Consider the following 27,494-nt stretch of genomic DNA (forward strand, 5'->3'; position numbering starts at 1 on the left):
CCTGCTCTCGGGAGTGCTTTGTAAATCACTAAATTTAAGAACACTGATTGTATATCGATCGGTTTGTCTTTGCAGTTTTATTAGTGAAGAGACTGACATGCAGAGAGTTCATTCATTTAGTGTCTCCCGTTGAGTTGTGGCAGATAGGGACAACTCCAAGGCTTCCTGATTCTTAGTCCTCTCTTCTCTCCATTCATCTACCCTCTTACACCATTGCTTCGTGGGGCACTCAGTCTCACGCAGGAACACATGTGAGCACACACACACACACACGACACACATCACACATGTAAAACTTTAAAAAAATGGTCAGTATACCATTGAAAATGTGCTAATACTGTCGGATTGGTAGAAGTCGGGTGTTTCATTTGGTGTTAGGATTCCCTAGATCAGCAGTTTGCAATCTGTGGATCATGACCCCTTTGGCAAAACCTCTGTCTCCAAAAAGACTTACATTACAATTCACAATAGTAGCAAAATTACAGTTCTGATGTAGCAACAAAAATAATTTTATGGTTGGGGGGGTCACTACAAAATAAGGAATTGTCTTAAAGGCTTCACTGACTGAACTCCAACTTCCCTGAAGGTCACTTAATCCAGTTGTACTTTTTTTGGTTCTTTGAATATTCCTGAATATGTTTATCTTAAATTCATTTTTTTCTTCCTTTTCCATAAGTGATATGCTCTATTTTGACTGGTCATGCTTTACATTCCTGGGTATCAAATGCAGAAAACTATACCTTCCTCTTTTGGTGTGTATGTTTATGTGTATGTGGTATGTGTGTGTATGTATGTATGTATGTATGTATGTATGTATGTATGCATGCATGTATGTATGTATGATATGTATGTATTATGTATGTATTATGTATGTATGTATGTATGTATGTATGTATGTATGTATGTGGATGTGGAGGCCTGAAGTTAACCTCTAATATCTTTCTTGATTATTTTCTACTGTATTTATTGAGGTAGAATCTCCTTCTGAACCCGAAGTTTACCAGTTCTGATCACGTTTGAAAGCCAACTTGTACGAGGGATGCTCATTTGTGCCTCCAAAGTGCTGGGATCTTGGTAGGCTGCTGTTCTTGCCTGGCATTTACATGGACTCTGGAGAATCCAAATTCAGGAATTCTTACTCTTACACAGCGAGTACTTTCTCCACCAAGCCATCTTCCAGGACCCAAGTTATACCTTTTAAGGGGCTTTTATTTCTCTTTCTATTGATAAACCATCCATAGCACTGTTTCTACTATTCCTTAAAATACGTCAGTTTTTTAAATAGAAGCAATGTAAAACTCTTTTGGCAATGCGAAAGGACCAGTGTGGCGAGTTCCTTGTCTCCTGCTTGATTTTTAGATCTAACTAGAAGTTGAATCCAATATTGGGGAAATTCTCCAGAGTTGAGCACACCCTGCTCTCTGCCTATCTGCTCCCTCTGTTTGTTCCTTGAGGTCCAGCTGCCTTGCTTCTGCTTCCCCTCTCTTTCCATAGTTGATGATTGAACCTTCGCATTATGAAAAAGAGCTATTCCATCCCTCTGTAGTCTCTTTCTCCAGTCCATTGAATCACTTCCTTATTTCAGCTCAGGCCTTGAGTCCAGACCTGTGTGCTTTTGCAAGGGTCACAGTGAATCCGATTTCTCTTTTTCTCCTGGGTTTTCCCTCAGTGCAATCCTGGAAGTACTTTAAAAACTCTACATTCTTTTAATATTTTAAGTTTATTTTCTCCTTTGGATTAATGATGTGTTTTCTTTTTGAGAAAGTGTCTTTTTGTTTTCTAGCTTCAAATATTCATACTTCATCATAAACAGTTCTTGATAACAAGAACAAGATAATTACATACATATGACAAAGATGATTTTAAGCACATGTCTGCTCTGTAATTTTCAAATGTCTTAACTAGTGAGACTAAACTGTAGGTCCCTGTCATTTTACTGTCCTCAGGGGTGACCCTTTTCTCTTAGTTAGGGTCTTATTGCTGTGAATAGATGCCATGACCACGGAAACTCTTATAAATCAAAACACTTAATGGGGCTGGCTTATGGGTTCAGAGGCTTAGTCCATTGTCCACAGTGGGAAGCATGGTAGCATGCAGGCAGCCATGGTGGTGGAGAAGAAGCTGAGAATTCTACCTCTGGATTGGCAGGCAACAGGAAGAAAGAGTGAAGCTGGGCCTGGCTTGAGCATTTCAGACCTCAAAGAGACTCACTTCCTCTGACAAGATCTCACCTATTCCAACAAGAACACACCTCTTAATAGTGCCACTCCCTATGAACCCATGAGACACATTTTCATTCAAACCACCACACATTCTTATAGTGAAGTATCTGAACAATTTTAACAGAAGTCTTCTCAGAGCCTATAAGATGGCCAGCCCTTTAATCCTAGTTGTAGCTTTACCCAAGCTGGAGAAAAGATGAATGATACCTGGGTCTCAACCTACACTCTGCTCATCAAAATATAATGTAGGATATCTCAAAGGGCTCCGATCCCACAGATGTTTAGGCATTCGCCAGTCACTTCCACTATACTGTGATATCAGGGTTATTGTTCTAGTGTCTCATTGCTGGTCCTGACAGGCAGGACAATCTGTGAGATGCTGCCATGCTGGTAGGAAAGCTAGCATCTAGTGGTCTTCAACAGCGCTCCTCTCTTTCCTTGACTCCTGGGCTTCCCATCTCCAGGACTTGACACAGTGAAACAAACATTCTTGGAATGAGGGTCGGTTTTAATGTGAAATGTCATAAAACCAGGCTCTAATGTCTCTAGCAGCCTTTCCCAGTCACCATGCACCTCTGGAGAAACTCTAGTAGTGAGTGTTTTCATTGTCAATAATGATAAAAATGAAAAATGATTAAATGTTAATGAGAAGCTCAGGTTGCAAGATGGTGAGTTTTGAATGTTGATTCCACTCCTGGATTGTGAGGATTTAAAGGCAACCATTCTCACAACTGAACTTCAATAGCAAACTTAGGTGATTTTACCTCAAATGTGAGGTAGAGGTCTGAAGATGTATAGTTTCAAGCAGGTAAGAAAAGACTTTAAGTACATTTCCCAAAATCAGTTGATTATTGATAATTAGCTATGCAATTAAAGGCCCTTATCCCATTTATACTTTTATACCATTTTTCATAATTATTTTGCATTGTGAAATAATTATACTCCTAACATTACCAAGTCAAATAGCAACATGCTCTAACTCCTCAGAAAACTCCTATAGCCTTCAGTGCTAATGAAGGGACACTCAAACCCTGTGTGTGCCAACAGTCTGTGATTCTTCAGTCACCTGACCTTCTGATGTCTGGACCCCATAAAGATAAGTCGAGAAGAAAAGTCTAAAATGTATTTCCACTATTCAGTTTTCTAGACGCCAAGGTCTAGCGGAGCCGTTAGTTTCCCCCTCCTTTGTCTTGTTTCCATAAGTCTAGTAGGGAACGGCTTAGAGCCAGTGACGGCTCTAGAGATGAAGAAGAAACAGACAAAGGAGGGGGCTAAGATGCATCCACCAGACCTGGACCCATTATACACTTTGGACAACAGTATTTGAACTTGACTCTATTCTGCACTAGTCTGTATTTTCTAAACAGAGACATGTAACCTAGCAGCACATACTGACCTCAGACTCTTAAACCTGGAAGAAACCATAGAGGTCATTTGCTTTGCATGCTAGGCATTCCTGAGAAATGACCCATCAGGCTCAGCTCCCACCATCTCCCATTAGGTAGGAACATTTACAGTGGAAAAATTGTCAACGTTGTGAGATGAGGCCCCTCGGCCTATGATTTGGGGGTCTTCAAGTCTGCCAAAGCTCTTCAGTATACAATAGGCTTGCTTGCTCTATCTCAACATTAGCATCTTGTCCACAAATAGGCTTATCCCAGCTCCATCCTCCAGCTGATCTTCGCAGAATGGGTTGCCTGAACACTCTGCTTGTTTTGCCCTAGTTGGATCCTGGCAGACATTAGTGCTGAAGGTTATGGGAGCTTTCTGAGGAGCTAGAGCAAGCATATTGCTCCTTGGCTTGGTAAAGTTAGGTTCAGAGGGGTGATTGCTTGACAGCCTTTCTCTGGGAATGCGGTGATTGACTCCATGGGAGGAAGTGTATTTGTGCTTTCAACTTGTAAAACCCACCCTGATCCCTGAATACAAATGGGGCTAGGGCATCTATGTCCACCTAAGTATATCTTGCTGAGAAGGAGAATCCTCCCAGAGCATCCCAACCTCACTCTCTGATTGGTTATTCTCTCCACTGTGACCTTTCAGTGTGGAAGAAATGCCCCTTGGCCTAATCCCACCACCACCACTCTGATTACATTCGATTAGGCTCAGATAAGACTTGTGTCATCTAGTGGAGCTGGGAAAAAAGCCTTGAGTGTGGCCACAGAGGGCTTTCACATCGTGTTTCTTGGTACACACTGAAGCCTCTTTATTCTTGAACAGCTGATGGGACCGATAGAAAACTTTGTACCTTATAACCGTAACTGCACCCCTCATAGCTCATTCCTACGCTGTGTAGACCCAGTTTCGGGACACACACACAGTGCCATGATACCACCTACGCATCCAATTTATTCCATCAATTTGGATGGCTTTTGCTGCTCTTGGCTGTAGACCTGCAAAAACAAAGCCATGGGATAAAGCAGCTCAGATCATGAAATGAAAACCTTGTACCTTTCTGGAGGCCCAGTAGAGGGAAATGATTTATTTTTGCCCTACCAAATAAAACATTCTAGGAATCCAAGGTGAAAATTGGATTTTAACTGCTACTAACATTTTGAGCATATAAAACCGGCAAGTGTTGAGTGCTTTGCCTGATTAAGAGAAGAGCCTGGAGTCTGGTACAAGAATGAGCCCTGTGCAAAGTGGTTGGTGTCTCAAATAAACCCAACCAGTTTATGAAACTTGAAGAGAATGTTAAGCAGATGTTGGCAGCTAGATCTCAGCAATGGAGACCTCTGTGTTTTTGTTTGTCCTGTGTCTTATATTTGAGTCACTGTCGCCTTTACTTTTCAGCTTCTAATCTTCATGCTTTGGGTTTAAGTTGTCTATGGCTAAGCTTGAGGAGTGTTGGGGAACAATTCTGATTCAAGTAGTTTGTCTTCACCTTGATTCTTTCTCTTCCTTTAGGGTGTGTGTGTGTGTGTGTGTGTGTGTGTGTGTGTGTGTGTGTGTTTGTGTTTACACCATGCATGCATATCTATACTTCCATTCAGCACATGGCGCTCATGGCTAGCAAAGACCCACCTACCTGCAGCTTTTTCTTTTGGTGCACTGGTTTATAACAGTCACACAGGCAACGTGCATTCCACCAACTGGGTTGTTTTNCTCCCTCTTTCAAAAAAAAAAAAAAGCATACATATTTCTTCCTACCTTCGGAGTAACTCCCAAGGTGTAACCTTGGCCTTGTTCCTTGCTCTAGGACTCTATAATACAGTTTTAGGTTCTTCTTAAAAGTAAGGCCAACTCCAAATTTCTTCAGTACTCACTTTTATTTGTCCTATCAATGCATTTCTTGTTGATGATGGTACTTTTAAGTGAACACTTTAACTAAGCAGCTTCATGCACCCTGCTCCCTGGATAGTCTGATGATTTACATCTGACCTGAGGCATCTGGAACAAGGAACTTTCAGATGATGATGATGATGACGATGATAATAATGATAAATGACAGTGATAGTAGCAATAGCCTTCTTAGCAATTAAATGTCTCAGGCATAATACTAAGCATTGTACATAGATTTTTTTTTTTACCTTTCAAGTTCATGACCATGTAGAAAGATGCTATTATGAATTCCATGTTATGCATTAAAAAATTAACCTGTGTGGGTATAGATCCAGAACCACAATTCATTCCCAGTCCTTTGGAGAGTCTCAGTTACTGTTTTAAACACTATCACATACTGCTTTTTGAAAGCATGTCCAAATTATTAAAATTTTTAAAAATTCATAAAGGCCAAGGATGTCAACCCCATGCTGTATCTGGCCTTCTTTGATATGTATGTGGTTACTCAGAGCCTTACTCAAAATGAGCCATGCCTGCAGCCAGCAGGAAGGAAAAAGACGGTCTATAGTGGCTTGCTAATTGTGTCTATGTCTAGTTGTCCTTCTCAGGATCACCACTGGCCTTGACTTTCCCTCTTCATGTATGACCCTCCTATCCCAGGGCATGTATGCTAACTTCAGACAGGTTTTCCCCTAGTAATTGCTCCACTTGGCATCATTGGGCATTTGTTATGTGTCCTGTTTGGGGATGTGAGGATAACAAGTCATTAATATACATGCATTGGACCGGAACTGGTAGCAGTGGACCTGTGTAGAGTCGTCTTTGAAGGAAACGAGAGGAATTGTGAGCTGAAGAACCAGTGCTGCTCCTCATGGCAGAAAGAAAGTTTGAGGAAAGAAAAATATGATAGCATTCCAGAGAGAGAACACAGCATTAAAAAATGCACAAGTTGTTCAGACAACAAAAAGGATTCATTGCCAAGCCTTATAGATGCTCAGAGGTAGAAGGTAACAAGATACTGCCTGAAGTGGGGCAAGAAAGAACTTCTCTAGCCTGCCAGGAGACAATGGCAGACAATGTTGCTGGAGGTCATTCATCGGTAGAGTTATGCTATCAGATCTGTTTTAGAAAAGATGACTCTGGGAACACTTTGAGGATTTTTTTTTCCTGGAAAAACAGAGGAACTCCTTAGATGTCCTACATTTGTACACAAGACAGAGACGTGGGATGTGAGCTTATCCTGTGCAGCTGGGAAGTAAGAGTCAAGTACGTGTCATTGCCCATCTGGTCCCTTGGATGGTCTTGCAAGACAGGATCTATTTTCTAGATAGTTCTAAGTAAGTTCAGTCCTAGGCCCGAGTATCATATGATCTCCCGTGGTTGACAAGGCGTCTCACCTGACCTTAACATTTGAGAGTATTGGACCATAGTTCTAAGGATATCTGTTCTGCCTGCTCAGGCTATTCTTGCTTAAACTTGCCAGCCCCTTCCTAGCTTGGCTGATATCCCTGGAGCATTAGTCTCTGCCAGAGCTGATCTGGCTCAGCCTATAGTCATTTACTATATTGTCCTCTGTTGGCCTGTCCCTTCTTGGCCCTCCTTGGTTCTGTGATTCCCCACTTGTCTACCTCATAGCCGATTCTACAGCTTTATAGCAACACATTTCAGTCCAGTGCACATGTCCATCTTTGTATCCCAGTTCACAGGATTGCAAATGCTCAGTAAACACAGAACAGAGGAGCAATGAAAAAACAAACTGATGAAGGAATGTTTGGGCAAACCATTGCTGTGGGGAAACCCAAAAGCTGACATATATCCCCAGGTGAGGGAGCAGGGTGCAGTTAAAGAAAGTCTGGGCAAGTGGTAAAACGCCATTGGTTCAGATTTTCTAAGACTTTAAAAATGCAAAGCAATTCATATATGGAAGTACACTCACTCATTCTGGCGATGTATTGATTCTGTCCTAGTATTTGGCCTCAACGTTTTATAGTCATTCCTTTGCTCTATAACTGCATGGTCTCGAGGGAACTGTTTATCAAGTGACTGTGACACTCCCCAGCTCTGGGGCTGTGGACATCTTGCGCTGCTCTGTTAACCTCCCCTTTCACAATTCATTGCAGTGTGGCAAAGCGCTCCCTGGCCTTTCCAAGCAAGAGGACTGCTGTGGGACAGTGGGGACGTCCTGGGGCTTTAACAAATGCCAGAAATGCCCCAAGAAACAATGTAAGTGACATCTCCTCATTCCTCGTGCTTAATGGGAGCATGCCTCTTTCCTTACCTTAACTCTTAATCGTGAGTCTCTTAGATCTTCAAAGAAACCACTGGCTGTATTCCAGAGCATAGTGCTACAACCTGCGTTTCTAGAGACGTTGCAAGTCCATTAAAACTTTCATACCAGCCCTTCCTCCTGGTTCTCCTCTTCCTCTTCTCCCTTCTCCTATTCTTCTTATTCTCCTCCTCTTCTTCCCTTGCCCCTCTTCCTTCTCCTCTTCCTTCTTTTAAACAGTTACCAGTCACCTTCCTCATTATGTAGGGGATGTACTGTGAAGAATTGGTGAGAAAAAAATCAGCTTTTCAGGCCCTAGGGAATAGGGAGTAGATGGCTCTTAAGATGTGAATGAGTATTTCAGACCCTATAAAAAAGTCAGTACAGTTACTATTCATTAGGTTAGATTCTTTAAGTGAAAATGTTGTGAGTCTTCTCAACTTGGGCTGCACATTTCATTCTGCTGCAGATCTCCCCCTTCATACAAAGAAGCTCAGATGGGGAATTGACTACTTACAGATCTGCGAAAAAGGAATGTGTAATTATCGAACCCCCTTTTCTTAACCCTGCTTTGCACTGCCCCAGTTCCTAGTGACTGCAGTGCCAACACGCTGTGATTGAGCCCTCAGAGTGTTTCACAGAAACTGTTACTTGAATAAATCCAGGTTTACATCTATCCATTGCCCTCTTCTCTACAAAAGATGGTAGCTCTGTCTTTGAATGTAGTCTTAACTCTGACAGGTTTCAAAGAAACACATCTTAGAAAGGCAGTACTAACTTGTTTCAGGGTGAGTTTTATTAAACTTCTGTTCTTCTCCCCCCCACCCCAAACTGACTTTTTCTTCCTTTTTCTTCTCAGTCATCAGTTTCATAAAGTGGAAGACTTTTATAATTGTCTCTCCCTCCCATCTTAAAGGGACATCTCATTTGCTACAGTCAGATGATGTTTATTTATGGACTGAATTGATACTCTTGCTTGTCTTAAAAACCCTTTTAAGTGTATTTATTATATATATATATATGTGTGTGTGTGTTTTGCTCGCATGCTTGTCTGTGTATCTCATTTGTGCCTGGCACCCACAGAGTTCAGAAGAAGGTGTCAAATCCCCTGAAGTAGAGTTGTGAATGGCATGAGCCACCGTGTAGATGGTGGAAACTGAGCAACAAGTGCTCTTAACTACTGAGCCATCTCTCCAGCTTCTCACTTGCCCTTTAAACCTTTTTGTTCAACCTAAAAAACCTACTACCTGTCTTTTTAAAACTGCTCTCCCAGCATGGTAATTGGCTGTAAACCACCTCTTCCTTTGTCTGTCCTTCAGATTCCTAGTTTCTCAAACATACAGGGTCTCTGATTACCTGAAGTATTCATTCAATTTGTTGACACTACCTAGCGCTTGTTAGAAATTCCTGCTAAAGTTTGTGAACGTTGGTTTGGATTTTCCAAGGGGGCGGGACGGATGATGGTGAGTTAGATGGATTTCCAAGAAGCAGGCTGGTTGAATGATAACGATCCCACCTTACTTAAAGACCGGTTTACCTAAATTATTTTGGTTCTCTGACTGAAGGGACCTCTGGGATACATTTGAAATTATTTGAAGAACTCGGTGTTTTAGAGTTGGGGTGACACAAATGTGACTGCCTCCCGCTGTCATTCGCTGTTGATTCTGATGAGTCATTAACCAGGAATCTGTATCTAAATGGCTAAAAGCACACTGCCATCCACCCCATTCATTTGTCATGTGTGTTTGTCTAATCCTGTTGTGGTAGAGACATGTCTCCCCCTGTTAGGTCTAAGGATGGGGGTGAGTGAAGATCCTCCAACCTGGGTTCTGGTCTCCTTCTGTTTCTTTATATGTTTTCCTTCTTCCCCTTTATTTTTCTTTTTCCGTTTGCTGGCTGCTTTGTGCCTTTTGTCCATCTTAGCTATTTCTTTTTTTTTTTCTCTTTTCTAAATTCCAAAGGAGCCGAGAGTGACAGATGTTAGGAGTAAAGGGGTTCACATCATCTCCCCCCTTAATTCCTAAGGCTATTATTATTTCTGACCTCCAGCCATTTGTTTCTAGCATTGCATCATCTGGGCAGGAACCCACTGCTTTATATGGTGTTGTTAGCGCCACAGTTCAGTACTGACGATGACTTCAGTGGAATGGGAAAGTACAGAGTCGCCCTTTTTAACAAAAACGTTGGTGAAAATAAGCCCGTGGCTCATTTGATGTCTGAATTGAAGAGATGGCTTTGGTTTCTGAGCGGTAGGGATGAGGAATGAGGTGGACTCTCACATCCTGGCATTTGCTGTGCTTATACTGTCTGAAGTGACTCACCAGCGAGCAGCACACTCAAGGTCACATTCGTCTTAAGATCTTTCCTTCCCTTGTTTGGCACTACTCTCTAAATCGTATTCATGCTGGAAGAGAGAGAGAGAGCAGACGGCCCTTGGCTTCTATATATGATGGTTGGGGTTCCATGACCTTGTTTAGTTTGTACTTTGTTTTGTTTTTCTCGAAATAGTTCAAACCTCAACTTTCAAGTGGCTTTCATTTAAGGAAGTTTTGTTTAGCCTCATGCAAAAACCTTTCATTGTCAATAATTTTCTTTTTGCTACTGAAAACTCAATTTTAAATCTACATATTATTTCATTAACTAGTTTATCATCTATTAGCGATGTGCTTAGTGTGAACAAGTCGATTGTCTCCTTGCAGTTTTAGAAGAAAATTGGCCTAGAATCCTAAGCAGAGGGAGACATTGAAAGGTCATCTGGCCTGGCTCCATGCCTTGAAGAGACTGCTGAATATGATCCTTTTGTCACTGAAGGACTCACAACTGAGGTCCCGGTTTCTGTAGGCACCCACATTGGTGTCTTCATTGTAGGGGACAACACTGGACTTGAGGCCAAGGGATGAATGAAGCAACTTCCACATGCCAGTGTTTCCCCTGTTAGCCCACTGTTTCTTGAAACAAGTATCTGTAGGGGAATGCATCTTATGATGGGAATATTTAATAACAAATTGGAAGATAATACAAAGCAGTCTTAAGGTTCAGTTAAGACAGTAAAGGTTTGCTGTCAACTTCCTAGGAATATAGCTAGTGCAAAATAGGAAGTACACTGAGAACAAGCATACAAGCATGAGGTGGAACTCTCTGTTGGTACTCATAGCTTGTAAATGGTCAATCTATTGGTGCGGTAAATGGCACCACATCTAGCAGCTTCCGATCACAAGAACTTAAATCATAATGAATGCTTTTCTTCCCGCCATTTACAGCCTATCATGGATATACTCAAATGATGGAATGCCTACAAGGATATAAACGGGTTAACAACACCTTTTGTCAAGGTAAGGCTTTTGGAATGTACTGATGTGGACCCCCTGGGTAGAAGCTCGAGTTCTTTTGCCACATGATGCTCCGGGGCCCAGCATGTGACAGTTACATGGTAGATATATGACATCCTGCTCTTTCCAGATGGCTAAGGGCATACTGATAAGTGATTGGTAAAGTTTCTCCTTACTCTTTCAAGCTACTGGAACTCTTACTATTTCTTAACTTGTGGCAAAACCCTGCAGGAGCGTGGCTAGCACTGAGCAGACCCGGGTCCCCATGCTGGTTATGTTCTATGTGTGCATGGGTAACCGCACCTGTGCCTGCTTAGCCGAGGTACTTCCCTGCTGACCTATCATCTACAACAGAGTTCCCTTTTCTCCTCCCATGAGTATTTTGCTACCCATCTCAGATTTTGTAAGAACTAAATACTGGCCTGAACAGGTGTCCTCTAGGCAGCCAGAAAAGCTAGAGCCTTAAATGTGAGATGCCCTGAGTACTCTTGCTTCATTTTCTTAGCATTGTAGGGAAGTTGTAGATACTGGGAAGACCTCATAATTTATCAAGTTTTGGGCCTAGAAGTGAAGAACCTAAAGCCACACTGAGAGATTAGATGTCTTCTATGCGGCTGGGTAGAGCTGAAAGCATATCTCAAATTGACCAGTGCCTGCTTCAGGACTAATATCATCAAATTTTCATTTAGTTACTTAAGGGAGCCACTGCCCAGAGTCCTCAGGCAGCGCTAGGATTTCTTCATACTTAGTCTGTAAATTATTTCTTTATGTCATGTTCTAAGAATTTACTTCAAAGTTTCTTGGTTTTCTATGGCTTCCAATGAGAGCCCAGCTTTACTGATTCATGAACTTAGAGTTCATTACAGATTTTTTAAAAAAATGGCATGAATGAAGAAATGATTTAGTTATTGTTAATAAGAGTTATTATGGTTTATTTTTAACTGGGACAAGTACAGATGGCTTAGGAATAAAAGTAAGATTTTTTTCAGTGATTCTTCATAAATTGTGTGTCTAAACTCTAAGCACAGATAGTGTCCAGAACATTATAAAGTGCTAAACAAGTGACCAATTTTCTTCTTTCTTTCTTTCTTTCTTTCTTTCTTTCTTTCTTTCTTTCTTTCTTTCTTTCTTTCTTTCTTTCTTTCTTTCTTTCTTTCTTTCTTTCTTTCTTTCTTTCTTTCTTTCTCTTTCTCTCTCTCTCTCTCTTCTTTCTTTCTTTCTTTCTTTCTTTCTTTCTCTCTCTCTTTCTTTCTTCTTTCTTTCTTTCTTTCTTTCTTTCTTTCTTTCTTTCTTTCTTTCTTTCTTTCTTTCTTTCTTTCTTTCTTTTTTCACTATGTAGCCCTGGCCAGCTTAGAACTCTGTAAGGAAAAGGTTGACTTCAAACTTGAATTTTCTTAATGATTAATTAATTCATTCATTAACTGTACTCTAACATCAGTTTATTTCATCCCAGTCATGTCTCTCAAACAATGTGCTTATACGGCTCTATCTGTTAGTCTTTCAAGTGTGTTTGTGAAGCAGATCATACTATGTATATATTGCAAATGGATACATTGAGGTCTATAGGGATCAGATATCCTGTTCAGTATAGGCTAAGCATCAGACCAGGTGGAGTGAAGCTGTTAACAACCACGCTTTATTGCATGGAATGCGAGCTAACACGTTCTGTGTAGAGTGAGAGTTAACACTTTCTACGAGCTATTCCTTTAGGAGCTTGCTTTTCCATTCAGTCTTCAGATGGGCCAGTGAGATCTAGAAATGGTTACTATCAATTAGAAATTGATACGTACAACAGAAAGAATCAAGAGCTTTTTGAATAGCTAGACATATGATTAGCAATAAAGAACGCACTCTCCATTACACTCTTCAGCCACCTGTGTGTCTACATGCACAACGGCCACAGAATAAGGTTCACACATGTTTACAAAGTCCTCCTAATAGATACTAGCTAATTAAAACAGAAGGCCTGCTGTCTGATATGAGAGTTTGTTAAGGACAAAGCCATTAGCTTGGTTCTGTTTAATTAGAAAAAAAAGATTATTACATATGTCTTTCTTCTGATTCAAGATGGACAATGGTTTCATATTATAAATTACATTCATATTTGGTAACACACACACTCACATGTATGCACGGGAATGTGCACTTGCATGTGCACGAGGACACACACACACATGTATGCACGGGAATGTGCATGTGCATGAGGGCACACACACACACACACACAAACATACAAACGCACAGAGATTAGGAGACTGCAGACTGGGAACAGTGGTATTTGACTCTAATCCCAGCACTCGGGAGAAAGAGGCAGGAGAAGGATGAGTTCTGAGCTATATTCAAAGATCCTGTCTGGGGAGAAGAGGTAGTTAGAGGTAAAACTTTGCAAGTTGTTATTTTAAAAGATTGGAAATTTCTCCAGAAGATGCTTGTCAGTCTTGAATTCTCCTCTGTTTGGTATGGCTGGGTGATCTTTAGCAAGTGTGGTTCCTGCTGAGGGAATCTCCTGGTGGTTAGTTAGTAACACCAGATCCTGGCTCATGTCGGTCTCTGGAGGAAGTCTGCAAAGCAGCATTATGTTTTCTGGCAAGGATTCTGGATTGAAGTATCACAGAACATTCTATTTTGTGGTGCCTCAGGAAGGCACTGCTAAATTACACTACAGAGAAGTTTGACTCATGAAACAATATGATTTCATTCGGCATAATCTCCTGTAATTGCTATTGAGAGCAAGGCTTAATTTCCCTCTCTTTGTGACATTATTAGTTGGCAAAATGAAATAGAACTTTCTCGAATTACATATATACACTTAGATTTCCTAGAGCCTTGAAGCTCTTTGATTTTGTTATCCCCAACAGAAATTCCAAAGGAACCCATTAAGCATGCAATTACGTGTGCTTTCCACATTGCTCTCGCAGTCTCCAGTCCTCTCTGTTTACAAAGCACATTTAAAATTAAAGTGATTAATAACTAGAATTACATTATTTCCTTCAACAAAGTGAATTCATATCCCAAAGCATCTTTTACCAACGTGCGCTGAAAACAAAGAGCCAACTGTGCGCACATTAATTTGAGAAGCTTTCAAATCATTGCCCTTAAAGCGTTTTTTCTCTCTCTCTCCTCTCGTGATTCAGTAATTATCTTTTCAAGAGAATGATTTATGGCATATCTATACATGCCCCTCTGAAAGCTGCCCCTCTGTCCTCTGCATGGTGGAATTGGTATAATCTGTTTCATCCTTCATAACCAGAAATTTAGCTGTGTTTCCTGGTAGATCTAGAGTGTTCTTCATCTGCCATTTGAATGTTTGGCTCATGGAGACAGTAATGAGAATGCCTACTCTTTTGATTGGAGTATCAAATGCTAGACACTTCTCTCTTTCATAGTGCCTTTCCTTACCATCACTCTACCATGAGGTAAGAGCATTTAAAATGCAGATGTGTGCAGTATGGGGGGTGAGAGGATGCAACTCAATGGTAGTGTTTTTGACTGGTGTCTGAGTTTGATCCTCAGCACCATTGAACTGGCCATGATGGTAACATCTGTAATCCCAGCACTTTAGGAGCTAGGGGTAACAAAATGAATAGTTCAAAGTCATGCTCTTACCTATAGTGAATTAGAGGCAAACCTGATCTACACACGACCCTGTCCTCTAAACCAAGTTAGCTGTAAGTCTAAATGCTAAACAATTTTTTTGAACATTTCTCGCTACCCCTAAAATCACTTACCAGTTTCATGACTTTACAGATACAAAAGTCAACATAACTGTTTTCTACCTTTCAAAAACCCGTCCAAATGCTGCAGATTGTGTCAAACTATGTAACCATAAGATGCCTTACACCTTTTAACACTGGTAGCATGCATGCCGGTTTTTAATAGATGGTTTTGAAAACCTTTTCAGTGATTCACTGTTCCGCAAATACACACAGGGCATTCCTGAGCTGAACAGAAGGTTTGTCATGAGCTGTGGGTAAGATACACGAGTCCAGCAGTTTGAGTAAGCAGGATGTAATTTGCTTAATTCACTTGCCCAACTCACTGAGCTATAAGTGACTCAGAATGAGCCTCTCAAAGGAGTTATGAAGGGCTTGCCCATCAACCTTTCTTTTGTTACCATTTTATTATTACACTGGTTGTTTTACTTGAGCAAAATAAATGAACAGAACTTGTACACTCAGGGCAGTGATACCCATTGCTCAAACTTCCACTGACTGGCTCTTTATAGGTAAAATGTCCCCTAATGTGTAGCTATAACAGAATTGTAGTTAGTCTAAAAAAATAAATAAATAAATTGCACATTTTTTAAGGATCATATTTGTTGGTAAATGAAACTCACCTGCAATTGCATTTACAAACTCTTTATGAGTGTGTAATCCACGTGTAGAATAGTGCACAGATACAAAGGTAGAGTTGCATGCTGTCTAGTTCAATGCATTATAACAAAGCAAACATACTTGGATAGTTATTCCCCAGGTCAACAAGTAGACTATATCCTGTACCCTACAACTGCCCTGTTTCCCCCAGAAATTTCACTTTCTTCTATTCCAGAAGTAATCAGTGTTCTTACTCTTGTAACTATAGATTAGTTTTGTATCTTTAGAAAATTTTCAATTTTTTAATGTATTTTCTATGCCTCCTCCTTGCTTATTTTCCTCCTCCTCCCCTTCTTCCCCTTCTCTCTTATTCCTTTTTCTCCTCCTCCTTCACTTAGCAGCATGTGGCCAGCACAGCTTTTATTCTGACTGCTGTGAAAATGCCATGTATCACTGTTGTTATTCAGCGCCCCCCACCCCCTCCCAGGACTTCCCCTCTGCTCTGAAGCCTTCACTGACTTCTCCATGCAGTCTTGCTACCCAGCTTTGACTATAGAAAGTCCTTTCAGTTTCATTGTGGTAAGGAAATTCTCTAGAAAGAAATGGAATCATACATGAGGTGATAAGTCTCTGTATTTGGGAAATAATGCAGATAATGCATTGGTACAAACTAAGACTAGGGTCACTCATACATGATAATTTAATGCTATAAAACATTGAGGATTTATTTTGTTTTACCTACCTTCCATCCACATTCTTCCCAAGAAATGAAAGAAACCAAAAACAAGAAATTGGGGACCTTCTCCAAGGTCTTTGCGATCTTTACTGTGCTGTGTGTAGATCATACAGTTTCTATGAACATAATTTTGCACAGGGCATCTCTTTTAACAGAGGCTGCAGCAGGCTTTTGTTTTATACAGAACACCTCTAGTACAATTGCTTTGCTCTAGTACGTTGTTCATCCAACTTTTTCCTTTATTTGTCTTCTGAAATAATTGTGAAAGACTCACATGTTCAGGCTAGCACCTGCATCTTAAGAGTAAACCAAATATTTCGCAGTAGACTCCTGTTAAATTTATCTGTATTAGAAATGGACTTGATTTGATAAAACCCCAGGGATCATAGGGATGGATCATTCAGTTACTGCCACATCATCCATGTAACCCCTGAAGCACATTCCAACTCCTCCGTGAAACAGACCAGACTTACTGCCTTTCGTATGTGTTCCTCTGGAGGGGGCAATACCCAGGAATTGTTGATTCTTTTGATGCCAGTGAGAATTTTATGGTGAAGGATAATGTTTCCTGCGTGCCTCTGGGTAGGCAAGGGTGTGCTTGGACTTGGTGAAAAGCAAGAAGGTACTGAGGAAAGGAAGGGAGATATAAATGAAAAGTTGGTAGATGTATTCTTAAGGGAACATCAAGGATGGAGATTAGCTGAGTGGTACAGCACTTAATAGCATTCCTGAAGGCTCAGGTTAATTCCTGGAAGACCACCAAAGAGTTCATTTCAAGGGAAACACTGGAGGCTGAAGATCTGGAAATAAATTCCCTTTAAAGTGTCAAAGCTTGTATGTACTCTATGGAATGTCATCGCGTGCCAACAGAGTACCACATCCTAGGACGTATCTTCTTTGGAAGTTTAAGAAATACCTTTGTTCTCTTAGAGAGTTCTTAGTCTTCCTCTACCTAAACTTAGTGAAGCACACACATTGAGACAAGGTCTCTCATGAAACCTGAAGCTTGTTGATTCAGCTATACTAAATGGCCTGCAAGCCCCGCCAAGACACCAAAGTGTCTGCCTCACTAATACTGAAATTGTAAGTGTGACCCAAGGTGCTTGAGTTTTTTATGTGGATAATGGGGGTTGCACTCGGGTCCTCATGCTTGGACAATAAGCACTTTACAGACAGCCATATTCCCCATCTCACTTGCCTTAGTTAGATGAAACCCCATGACCAAAAGCAAGTTTCAGAGGAAAGGATCTCTTTGGCTTATACTTTATAGCACTGTTCATCATTGAAGGAAGTCAAGACAGAACACAAACAGGGCAGGAACCTGGAGGGAGGAGCTTATGCAGAGGCTATGGAGGTGTGATTCTTACAGGCTCACTCCTTTTTGTTTGATCAGCCTGTTTTCTTAAAGAATCCACAATTGATTGCTCAGGGACTGCACTCCTCATCAACCACTAATTAAGAAAATGCCTTACAGGCATGACTAAAACCCCATCTTAAAGAGGCATTTTCTCAGTTGAGATTTCTTCTCTCAGATGACTCTAGCTTGTCAAGTTGACATAAAAACTATCCAGCACACCTCTGTACATTCTTAAATAGTCAACTCATCCATCTGTCTGAGGAAAACATTTATCTCAAGGCATTTTTTCTGTCTTCAAATGCATGTTCTACCGCTGATGGAATCCCACGACAGGATTTCTATTCATCAGCAAGGCTAAGTATATACTGCTAAATCTCCAGAAAGCCTCATGCTTTTCCTTCACAACATGAAGATCCTCATAGGCCACTTTCATCTTGTATCCAATGCCTACTAGTGACCAGACACACCTCATATCCTATGTCAACTTGTGTTACAGAAAGGCAGGAAACTATTAGTCACTTGCTTAAACATACATATTTTCTTATAGGAAATAGGTGAGTGAAGATGTAGTTATTTCTCATGAGTACATTCACACCATTCAAAGTGTCACGAGTTAACATATCCTCTAGCATTTTCAACCCTAGAAACTGGCCAGTCATTTTGAAGTTAAAGAATATTTAAAGTACAAGTAACTGTGGGATTAACTTTGTCATATCCCTCATGTGACAAGGGTAGAAAATGGAGATAGAGGGAATTTGAGTGAACTGTTCCAAGTAACAAAATTTAATATCTTACTTACACCAAAGGCTGGGTTTTCATGGAATATTTCTCCTATTAGATTTGTCAACCCCTTACTCCTTTAAACAGTGACTTGTGATTTACAAATTATTTCATAAAGTGGTAGTGACCATTCATGACTTACCATCCATGATAGTGGTAAAGTTCAAAGGGCAGGGCTGATCTTTACACATATACATGAAAAGGAAGAAGAGTCTCGCCGCATCTTCCTGTCTGATTACTCCATTCTCCAGGACTGGATCCTTAGGCTGTTTGAGGAGAATCTCTGGTTATCTATTTTCTTGAGTTGTATGTTTCTGTGCTATCGAGTAAATATACTGTGGAGGTCTCAACAAACACTGGGGCTGGCAGCCTAACAGTCCATGAGAGGCCAGAAGGAACTGCAGTTCAGCATGACACAGGAGACAGCATTGGTTCAAACTTTGAGAGTCTGATACCAGGCAGTTTATTTTAGGCATCTTTAAGTACAGAACAAGTTAGAAAAAAGTTTTCTGGTGGATAGCAATTCCACCATACCAAAGAGGCATGCTTATATCAAAACTCTTCTCAAACACAGTCCAATTCTTCCATAAAGATGACTTGATAAGCTTGATAAAGATAGGATACATGTGTTATCTTAAGGGCACAGGGAAGGATCTGGTGTGATCTTGATCATACAGATGATGCAGAGGTCATCTGGGCTGTTAGCCACTTACATAGTACAGGGTGCATCTAGGCTATTATCCATGTCCATTCCCAGCCTTCTGGACAGAAAACTCTTACGTGCTTAGCATTCCTGGCTTCTCTAATACTCCTGTGAGCACAAGGACCTTGTGCTCCCAATGATAGATTATGTGGCATTGTTTTTTTTCTTTAGTTCTGGGTATCAAATTAAAGTCATTGCATGTACTAGTCAGTCACTCTACCACCGAGTTATGTCCTCAGCTCTTTGAAGACCATTCGTCTTAGGTTAAGTTTTAGGATGTAGCCAGTATTCAACCACTTAGACAGCTCTGTATTCTCAAACTTTAGAACAGAAAGTCAGAGCTACGCTGGTAGTCTGTATAGGTAGAAAGCCTTGCAAGGGGAGAAAAATGGAGATCTTCCTGTGAGCTATATGTAGCTCCACTAGTTTGGCTTCTTCGACACGGAGCCATGTATACCTCTTCTCTCTGCTTCTGCGAATCCCTAGTTTTTACTACCATGGGAGAGCTTCTTGAGATAGAAATATATTTGTGGATGACCATACGAGTGCACCTCCCTCTGCCTTTAAGTCATGGTTCTTAAGCCAGGTGAATGGTCCTATGTGTATTGGTCCTGCTGTTCCTGATGAGTTTAGAACCTTATGGACTTTCAGAGACAATGGTGGCCTGTTGAGGACAAAAAAGGAGTAAATCAGTTGTTTACCTATTTTGTATTTTAAGCTGAGTATTAAAGTACTTTTGACTTAGTCTGAGTATATTAAATAAATGTGGTTGACCCCATGAAATATGAGAGTCCTGATCTCTATTATATTTGGCAATTGTCGCTTACTTATATTTTATAATCGAGTTAGAAGATTTTTCTCCTTGAACGTATGTAGTGCTGGGAGAAGATTTTCTTAAATAAGGAAAATAGCCTTAGGATTGAAGTCTGGGTGGAATTATAATTCACAATTTGCCGGTCACATTTCATATGGTTGTTAAACTTTGGCTAGATACCATCTTTGCTTAGAGTGGTCCTTAAGCTTATTGTTTCTGGATGAAATATGTTCAGTTTAACCTGTGTTTTGTCCTTCATCTTCTTGTGGCTCTGCAGTTCCCTTCCATTTATTTAGATCAGTTGAAAGGGACGCGACTACCTCAGAAAGTCTTAGGAATAGTTGCTTGTGTTTCTCTTTCACTTCTGAAACACTCAATAAACAGTCATAAGTGGTAAGCATTTTACTTTTTGCTTTTCTTTTAACACAAAGGGTATAGACTATCTATCTACATATTTCTCCAGATATAGCAGGGATGGGAGAAAGGATGGCAAGAAAAAAAAGAGCATAACCATATAGATTATGCTGAAATCATTTACCTTTGGGTGTTGAAAATTTGGGAATGAAATCCTTCCCAAAATTTGATTTGTGCATTGATGATATAGACATAGAGGAGTAAACCAAACCATCTTAGTGTTACATAGTCATTTCCATATCATCTGTTTTTCAGACTGCCTTACTTCATAATGTTTTTTTTTCTCCATATCTGAACATTTTTAGTGTGTACTGTAAGTCTGGGCAGGGCAATCTTTTATCAATGGAATTCCTTTCAGAATGTTTAGCATCTCTGATATCTATCCTTTTTGAGTTTTCTAGTCCCTTTGAAAAACCAGATGCTTTCTGGGTAGAAATATACCACATCTCCCTCTAAGGGTCATAGCACATTCTCCCTCTGATAGATATGAGCATGGTGGCTTACACCCAAAGTCCTAGGATTTGGGATGGTAAAACAGGAGGATTCTGTGAGTTTGAGGCCAGCCTGGGCTACACAATGAATTCGAGGCTAGTCTGGCACTACAGAGTGAAACCTCATTTCAAACAAAATAAAGCAAAACGAAGAGGGCAGCAATACCCCAAACCAGTAACACTGCCTGTTAGTGTTTGCATTGTAGAGGAAGGATTGACCTTTAAATGGCTAAGAAGTATATTAAAAAGTATTCTGTGTCAGTTCTCATTTGAGAACAGACTAAAACCATATGGCCCAGCACTGCACTCTTCCAAAATGACTGAATTCAGTAGAAAGATTAATACTAAGTTGACAAGGACTTGTCAACTGGGAGTGAAAATTGGCATAGCTTTTGGACAACAGCTTAAAGTAAATATAAACATGTAAATACATACTCAAGAGAATAAGTATTGAGGTCTTCCTGTCTATTCACACACACACACACACACACACACACACACACACACACACACACTTGTACACACATGTATTTGTGAATGCTCGCAAATAATTAATAACAACAGCCCCAAATGAGAAAGAAATAACCAATGTAGTTTTTGAATGGTTAAGTTTGGTTTCCCTACAGAATAACATACAACACACAATGAAAAGACCAAGCTGGAGCTGGAGAAAGTACCGAAGGAGCTAAAGGGATCTGCACCCCTATAGGTGGAACAACATTATGAACTAACCAGTACCCCAGAGCTCTTGACTCTAGCTGCATATGTATCAAAAGATGGCCTAGACGGCCATCACTGGAAAGAGAGGCCCATTGGACACACAAACTTTATATGCCCCAGTACAGGGGAACGCCAGGGCCAAAAAAAAAAAAAAAAATGGGAATGGGTGGGTAAGGAAATGGGGGAGAGGGGGTAGGGTATGGGGGACTTTTGGGATAGCATTGGAAATGTAATTGAGGAAAATACGTAATAAAATATATTAAAAAAAAAAAAAAAGAAAAGACCAAGCTACTATATGTAACAGCACTGAAGCACTTTATAGTAAATAGCAAAACTAGTTAGACAAATGAACAGTATTATTCATTTTATGTGCAGTTCAAGAATAGGCAAGGTGACAACAGTTGTAATAATCCCCAGCCACAGTGCAGTGATGCCACCTGGGAAGGGGCTTTCTGAGGCAATGAATTGTTTGTTTGTATAATGTACATGTCTCTGTGTGGGCATCTTCATGAATTCAGGTGGCTGTAGAGGCCAAAGTGTGTCAAGTCTCCTGGAGCTGGAGATGAGTAGCCAACAAGGGTGTTGGGAACTGAACTCAGGTCCTCTGTAAGAGCAGTAATTGCTCTTAACCTCTGAGTCATCTCTTAAGACTTTGGGAATGTTCCTAATCATGACCTTGATAATGACCACATAGCACATGCACGCTTGTATTTCTTCTGTTGTTTGTTTATTTTCAAGATCTTATTTTAATTACAACATTTCTCCCATCTCTTTCTTCCATTCAAACCCTCTCATATACCTTCTTAAGTGTTAACACACTTGGGGACATTTAGCTGTGTACTTCAGATGGAGATATTTTAGTGTATATGAAATAAATAGAAGAAAGTTCAAAATAGAATGAATCTCTAATTGTGATGTTGTAGAAAATGTGCAAAGATATAAAGCAGTCGGCTGCTGAAGAAAGCATGGCTCTTTCTGGCAGCTGTGAGTGTGTTCATGAAGGCCATACTTCAAGCAAGGTTCCTAGGGTCAGTTGGGGGAAGTGGCGGTCAGGGGTACTGGTGGCCCAAGATGACCAGAGTAGTGGAAACGAGGAGGATCTTTCATGACCTCCACCCCCCCACCATTTGCTTGTCTGTACCTATCTACAACTGTGGGTCTCTCAGTTCCTATTTCTTGTTTATTTTTAACTTTTAGTTTCTATGTCCCAAGGCAACATGGTTAAGTCTGTGAGTTGTGTTAAAGAGGTCCAAAGGAAAAGCACTGGAAGCATTGGAAAGCATATGGTTGCCAACAAGGCAATTGTTATCAATGAGACATTTAGACATGGGTCAGAAAATAGAGGACCTTCAACCTTGACCTGATAGCCAACAATAGGGCTGGCTGGGATATAAATGCATTAAAAGCCTGGTAACAAAGAAAAGTTCTGATTCCCGAGAAGAAGCCGTGGAGTGTGTTGTAGAAAAGCCTCAGAATAGGAGAAGAAGGCTAACACTTGTAACCACATAGCGACGTGCGGGAGGAATAGAAGAGTGGAGACTGTGTCCAGTGTTTCTGATCACAACTGGCTGGCTACCCAAACCTCAGGCTTTACTTAGATCCTGTGATAAGGTCTTTGCTTGTACTGTGTAAGCTCCAACTGGACTTGGCACTCTTCCTGGTCCTTCATGGTGGTTTTCTTAAGAAGAGTGAGTTATGGGGGAATAGTTTCAATTATATGCCACATAGAAAAGACTGTTACCAGCACAGTACACAGCCCCCCCCCCCAAAAAAAAAGAATAGGACAACCAGGTGCTGGGCCAGGTCTTCTTCTGGGTACAATCTAGTTGTTTCCAGATGCATCCAGTTGGCACTTGATACATCTTATATAACATATATGCACTAATTTTTCATTTGTATATCATGCAACAAGGTACATTTTGTCACTGATGTTAACTAAAAACACTGCTCAGCATCCGACATATACTCAAATGAAAGTGTTCTCGTGGAATCTAATACCTCAGACAGTGAATATACACAGTGAAAAAACTTAGAAATGAAAATGTTAAAAGGGTGTGGCTTAGAGGAAATATCTATAACGTAAATAACCACGACTGTAGAAATTCTTCTAGAATTTATGTTTCAATAATATTTTCTTGAATAATGATTTATTAAGGGGAGTATTTGATTTTGATGTGAAGAGTCTGTAATACTTTGCTATCATTGTATCCAATCTTAATTTAGGAAATTAATAAATTTAAGACTCTCCATAAAAAGATTGCAGAAGAATTCCTGATGGAAAGACATGAAAGTTCCTTGACATAGGCACGCTAACGGCCAACATCTGTTAATTGTTAAGCTTCAGAGCCCACACTGGATCAAATAAAAATGGCTACTAGTTTTTCATTTTTAACGTATTCATTATTTTTCAGTCTTGATTACCTTTACACAGGACTATGAAGGCTTTTGTTTTATATTTTAGTCATCTCACTTGTATCTTCCCCTCTCAGATCCTTTTGATTTTTCCACGACTGGCCCATGAGGCATCTGTTTCCAGGCACAGTATTCCTCTTACTTTACTCCAGACTGTTCCACTGCTGGGTGTTTATGCTTGGGTATCACAATGGGACCTTGAACTGTGAAACAGAATTCCTCACCTCCTGGCATTCTCCATTTATGAAACCTTTCCTCTTTTCTTAGACTCAAGCCCCTGACACCTTTGAGTCCTCTCCACTACTTTGCAGCCTTAGGTTCTCAGTTGAATTCCAAGTCATGTCAGTTGTTCTTTTTTAAAGTGAACAGTGCTCTCCTCATCTTCCTGATTACCCACTGTTACCCACATGGCCTGTCACGAACCTCCTATTTGCACTGCTCCTTCAGTGTTCTTCTCTGCTCATCAAGCCATGTGCTGGCCAGGTCGGGTGAACTACCTTGGAGTTTGCTGCTCATGACACTGCTTTCCTACTCAAAACCTTTCTATGTATCTCTCTGTTTTCAGTAAGATTGACGCCAAACCTAGCCTGGCATGTAGCAGCTCTGTCTCCCAACTATGTACCTCATTGTACTTTTTTCCATTTAGTGGCATGCCTTACCATTTTCCGGGTCCCTTCCCTTGGCCAATCTCTGTTCTCATGCTTCAGTCTCCACCCATGTGAATATGTCTTCTAACCCAGTCCCATCACTGACACACACACACACACACATGCACACACACACACCTCCTACACTGAGGAAGTCGGAAGTCTCACATCCTCCCAACACTGCCTCTGACTTCTTTCAGTAGTGCTTGCCTGTCTTTATAAGCAATTTCAGATATGAATTCCAGTTTCTAATTGTTCTAGTTTAGGTAACTTGTACTATTCTTTTTTTTTAACTTGTACTATTCTTTACAGCTTTCACAGTTCATATTTTTATGCACATCTAGAATGTCAGTACCTCCAGACTGAGGCTGCCTCCCTGTATACTCTGTAATGCTTAGCATAAGCTAACACAAAAGCTTTGTGAAGATGGCTCTATAGATCAATATTGTACACTAGTATATTTTCAGCACCTAAGACAGGACCTGGAGTATAACATATATATCAGAACTAATGATACAACTGCAGATGCTTAATAGAGATTCAGTGTAAAAATAACTTTTATTCACCAGGTGTAAGTGTTGTTGTAGAGGCTTACTGCTGAGTAATCTCACCCTTTCTAGTTCTTTCTGAACTCTGGCTGGCTGGTCAACTCAGCCATTTTGGCTCATAAGTCCTCTCCATGCTGTCTGATCCAAACTGGTTTCTCTCGGCTTCTGACTGAATTGCTCTGCTTGGCCTCAAACTAACTCTGGCAATCTGTTCTAATCTTCTGGCTTCTCATTCTCTGGCTCATTCTATCTTCACCTGTTCGCTCTACAGCCTGTCTTTGTAAAACTGCTAGACACCTTGCCCCCTTTCTTTCCCTCACTCTCTTAAATATTCTCTCTGTTCTATTCTCCTATGGGTTAGGCATATCCCACTTCTGACTCATTCTGTCAGATTTTTTTCGAAATCATCGCTTTGCCTGCCCCTCAATTAGATGTCACTTTCAAACATGGCTGCTTTCTTCCTTCCACAAACTAACCTGACCTTCATTTTATAGATTAAAGGTGTGTACTAGGGGCATGTCTGTATTCTGGTTGGATCGTATGGACCTTGAAAGTCTTTGGATGTGATCTCTTGCCAGAGCAGCCATATTTCTGGGTCAAAATGACACTGCAATTTGGTCATTTTAATTTTAATTCCTTTACTCCTACTGTATTCACCCTTTGTTTACTTGAACTATGATTATTACTATGAGACATAAATTGAACATGAGTGCACCCAGAATCTGCACACGAGGGCTGGGCTGCTCTATCTGAAAGGCTTTTATTTTCTTGCAGATATTAATGAATGTCAGCTACAAGGTGTATGCCCTAATGGTGAGTGTTTGAATACCATGGGCAGCTACAGATGCTCCTGCAAAATGGGATTCGGGCCTGACCCTACCTTTTCAAGTTGTGTTCGTAAGTAGTAATCAATTCAGCTTTCTGTGTTTTAATCATATGTCTTTGGGGGCAATGTAAAAGAAGAAAATATTCAACTAATATTAAAAATATGGGAGAAAATTCTATTAGTAAAAAATGATAAGAGCAAGGAGACCAAACCCAATTTAGTAAACTACATCTATGTTATGGGAAATTTTCCATGATACATTTTAACTGCATTCAAAAGTACTTCACACTAAAACTCAGAATAGTGCATAATCACAAAGAGGGAACATACTTGGATAAAAATGAAAAGAGTTCTCTCTAGGCTGTGGTGGTATATACCTATGATCCCAGCACTCAGGAGGCATAGACAGGTGGACCCTGGAGTTCAAAGCCAGCCTAATCTACAGTGCAGAGACAGTTCCAGGTCTAAAAGATGAGAGATAGAGACTGATATTTTTTAGTCTGTCTCAAAAAAAAATTCAGGCAACAACAACAGAAGATGGGGAGGAGGAGGAAAGGAACGAAGGAAGGGAGGTGAGGGAGAGAGAGGGGGAAGAAGGAGAGGGAGGGAAAGGAGGAGGGGAAGGGAGAAGGAGAAGTAGGTTTATTTAAAAAGGTGTATCAGTCCTTGTGGTTTTGGGAGATAAAAACGGATTTTTCCTTTATAAATATTTAAGCCTTCTTTAGGCTAAATCAAGCTTGGCCTCGGCTTCTGCCTTTAATTATTGCAAATCCTGAGCCACTGGAGTCTGTTTTTATGAGGTTTCGCTGTACTTTCTCAGTTAGAAAAGCCTGGAAAATCATTCAGATTTTCTGGCTCTGCTCTGATATCCTCCAAATCTCCAAAAGGCCCTCAAAGTGATGCTACTAGTTAAGGAATGTCCCTGGGATGCTACTAGTTAAGGAATATTCCTGGGATGCTACTAGTTAAGGAATGTCCCTGGGATGCTACTGGTTAAGGAATGTCCCTGGGGTTTGCTTTTCTATAGAGTAAAGGTAACAGTCTCCCATGAGGTCACATAATATTGATTTATGATCTCACCCAATAGGCCCTATCTTCATGAAAATGAATCCAGTATATTCATTTGGGTGTTTATATGATCATTATACATTATACGATCTGTCTGACAATTAGGTTGGAGGCACCTGAGGTAAAAAGCCCTAAAGAGGGTGACCTCTGTGTGTGTATGTGTGTGTGTGTGTGTGCTCTCGCACAGCGCACGTGTGTGTTTGCTGTGCATACATGGTGTGTGCTATGTGTATTGCTGTGTGCTACATGCATGTTTGCATTGCATGCATGTGTGTATAGTATGTATATATGTGTGGTGTATGTGGTTAGACAAGAGAACAACCTCAAGTATCATATCTCAGGTACCATTTATCTTGCTTGGGGGGGGGGGGGAACAAGGACTTTCACTGGCCTGGAACTTACCAACTAGGCTAGATTGGTTGGCCAGGAAGTCCCAGGGACACACCTATCTCTGCCTCTTCAGCACTGGGATTGTTAACAGTTGCCACACGCCTAGCTTTTTTTTATATGGACTCTGGGGATGAGTTCCCATTCTTGCAGAGTGAGCATGTTACCAAATAAGCTCT

The 27,494-nt window shown here is 40.6% G+C and overlaps 1 protein-coding gene across 5 annotated transcripts in view; it reads left to right on the forward strand.

Annotated features, from left to right (window-relative positions):
• Ltbp1 (latent transforming growth factor beta binding protein 1) overlaps positions 1 to 27,494 on the forward strand; it is a 387,543-nt gene that overhangs the window by 238,029 nt on the left and 122,020 nt on the right. For all 5 annotated transcript variants that reach the window (XM_021185976.2, XM_021185979.2, XM_029471038.1 and 2 more), the window contains 3 exons: positions 7,625 to 7,727; positions 11,031 to 11,102; positions 25,809 to 25,931. In XM_021185976.2, the coding sequence (XP_021041635.1) occupies positions 7,625 to 7,727; positions 11,031 to 11,102; positions 25,809 to 25,931 (298 nt within the window). The remainder of the gene's footprint in view (positions 1 to 7,624; positions 7,728 to 11,030; positions 11,103 to 25,808; positions 25,932 to 27,494) is intronic.

This window comes from Mus caroli, chromosome 17 (assembly GCF_900094665.2).
Source record: "Mus caroli chromosome 17, CAROLI_EIJ_v1.1, whole genome shotgun sequence".
Lineage (NCBI taxonomy): Eukaryota > Metazoa > Chordata > Mammalia > Rodentia > Muridae > Mus > Mus caroli.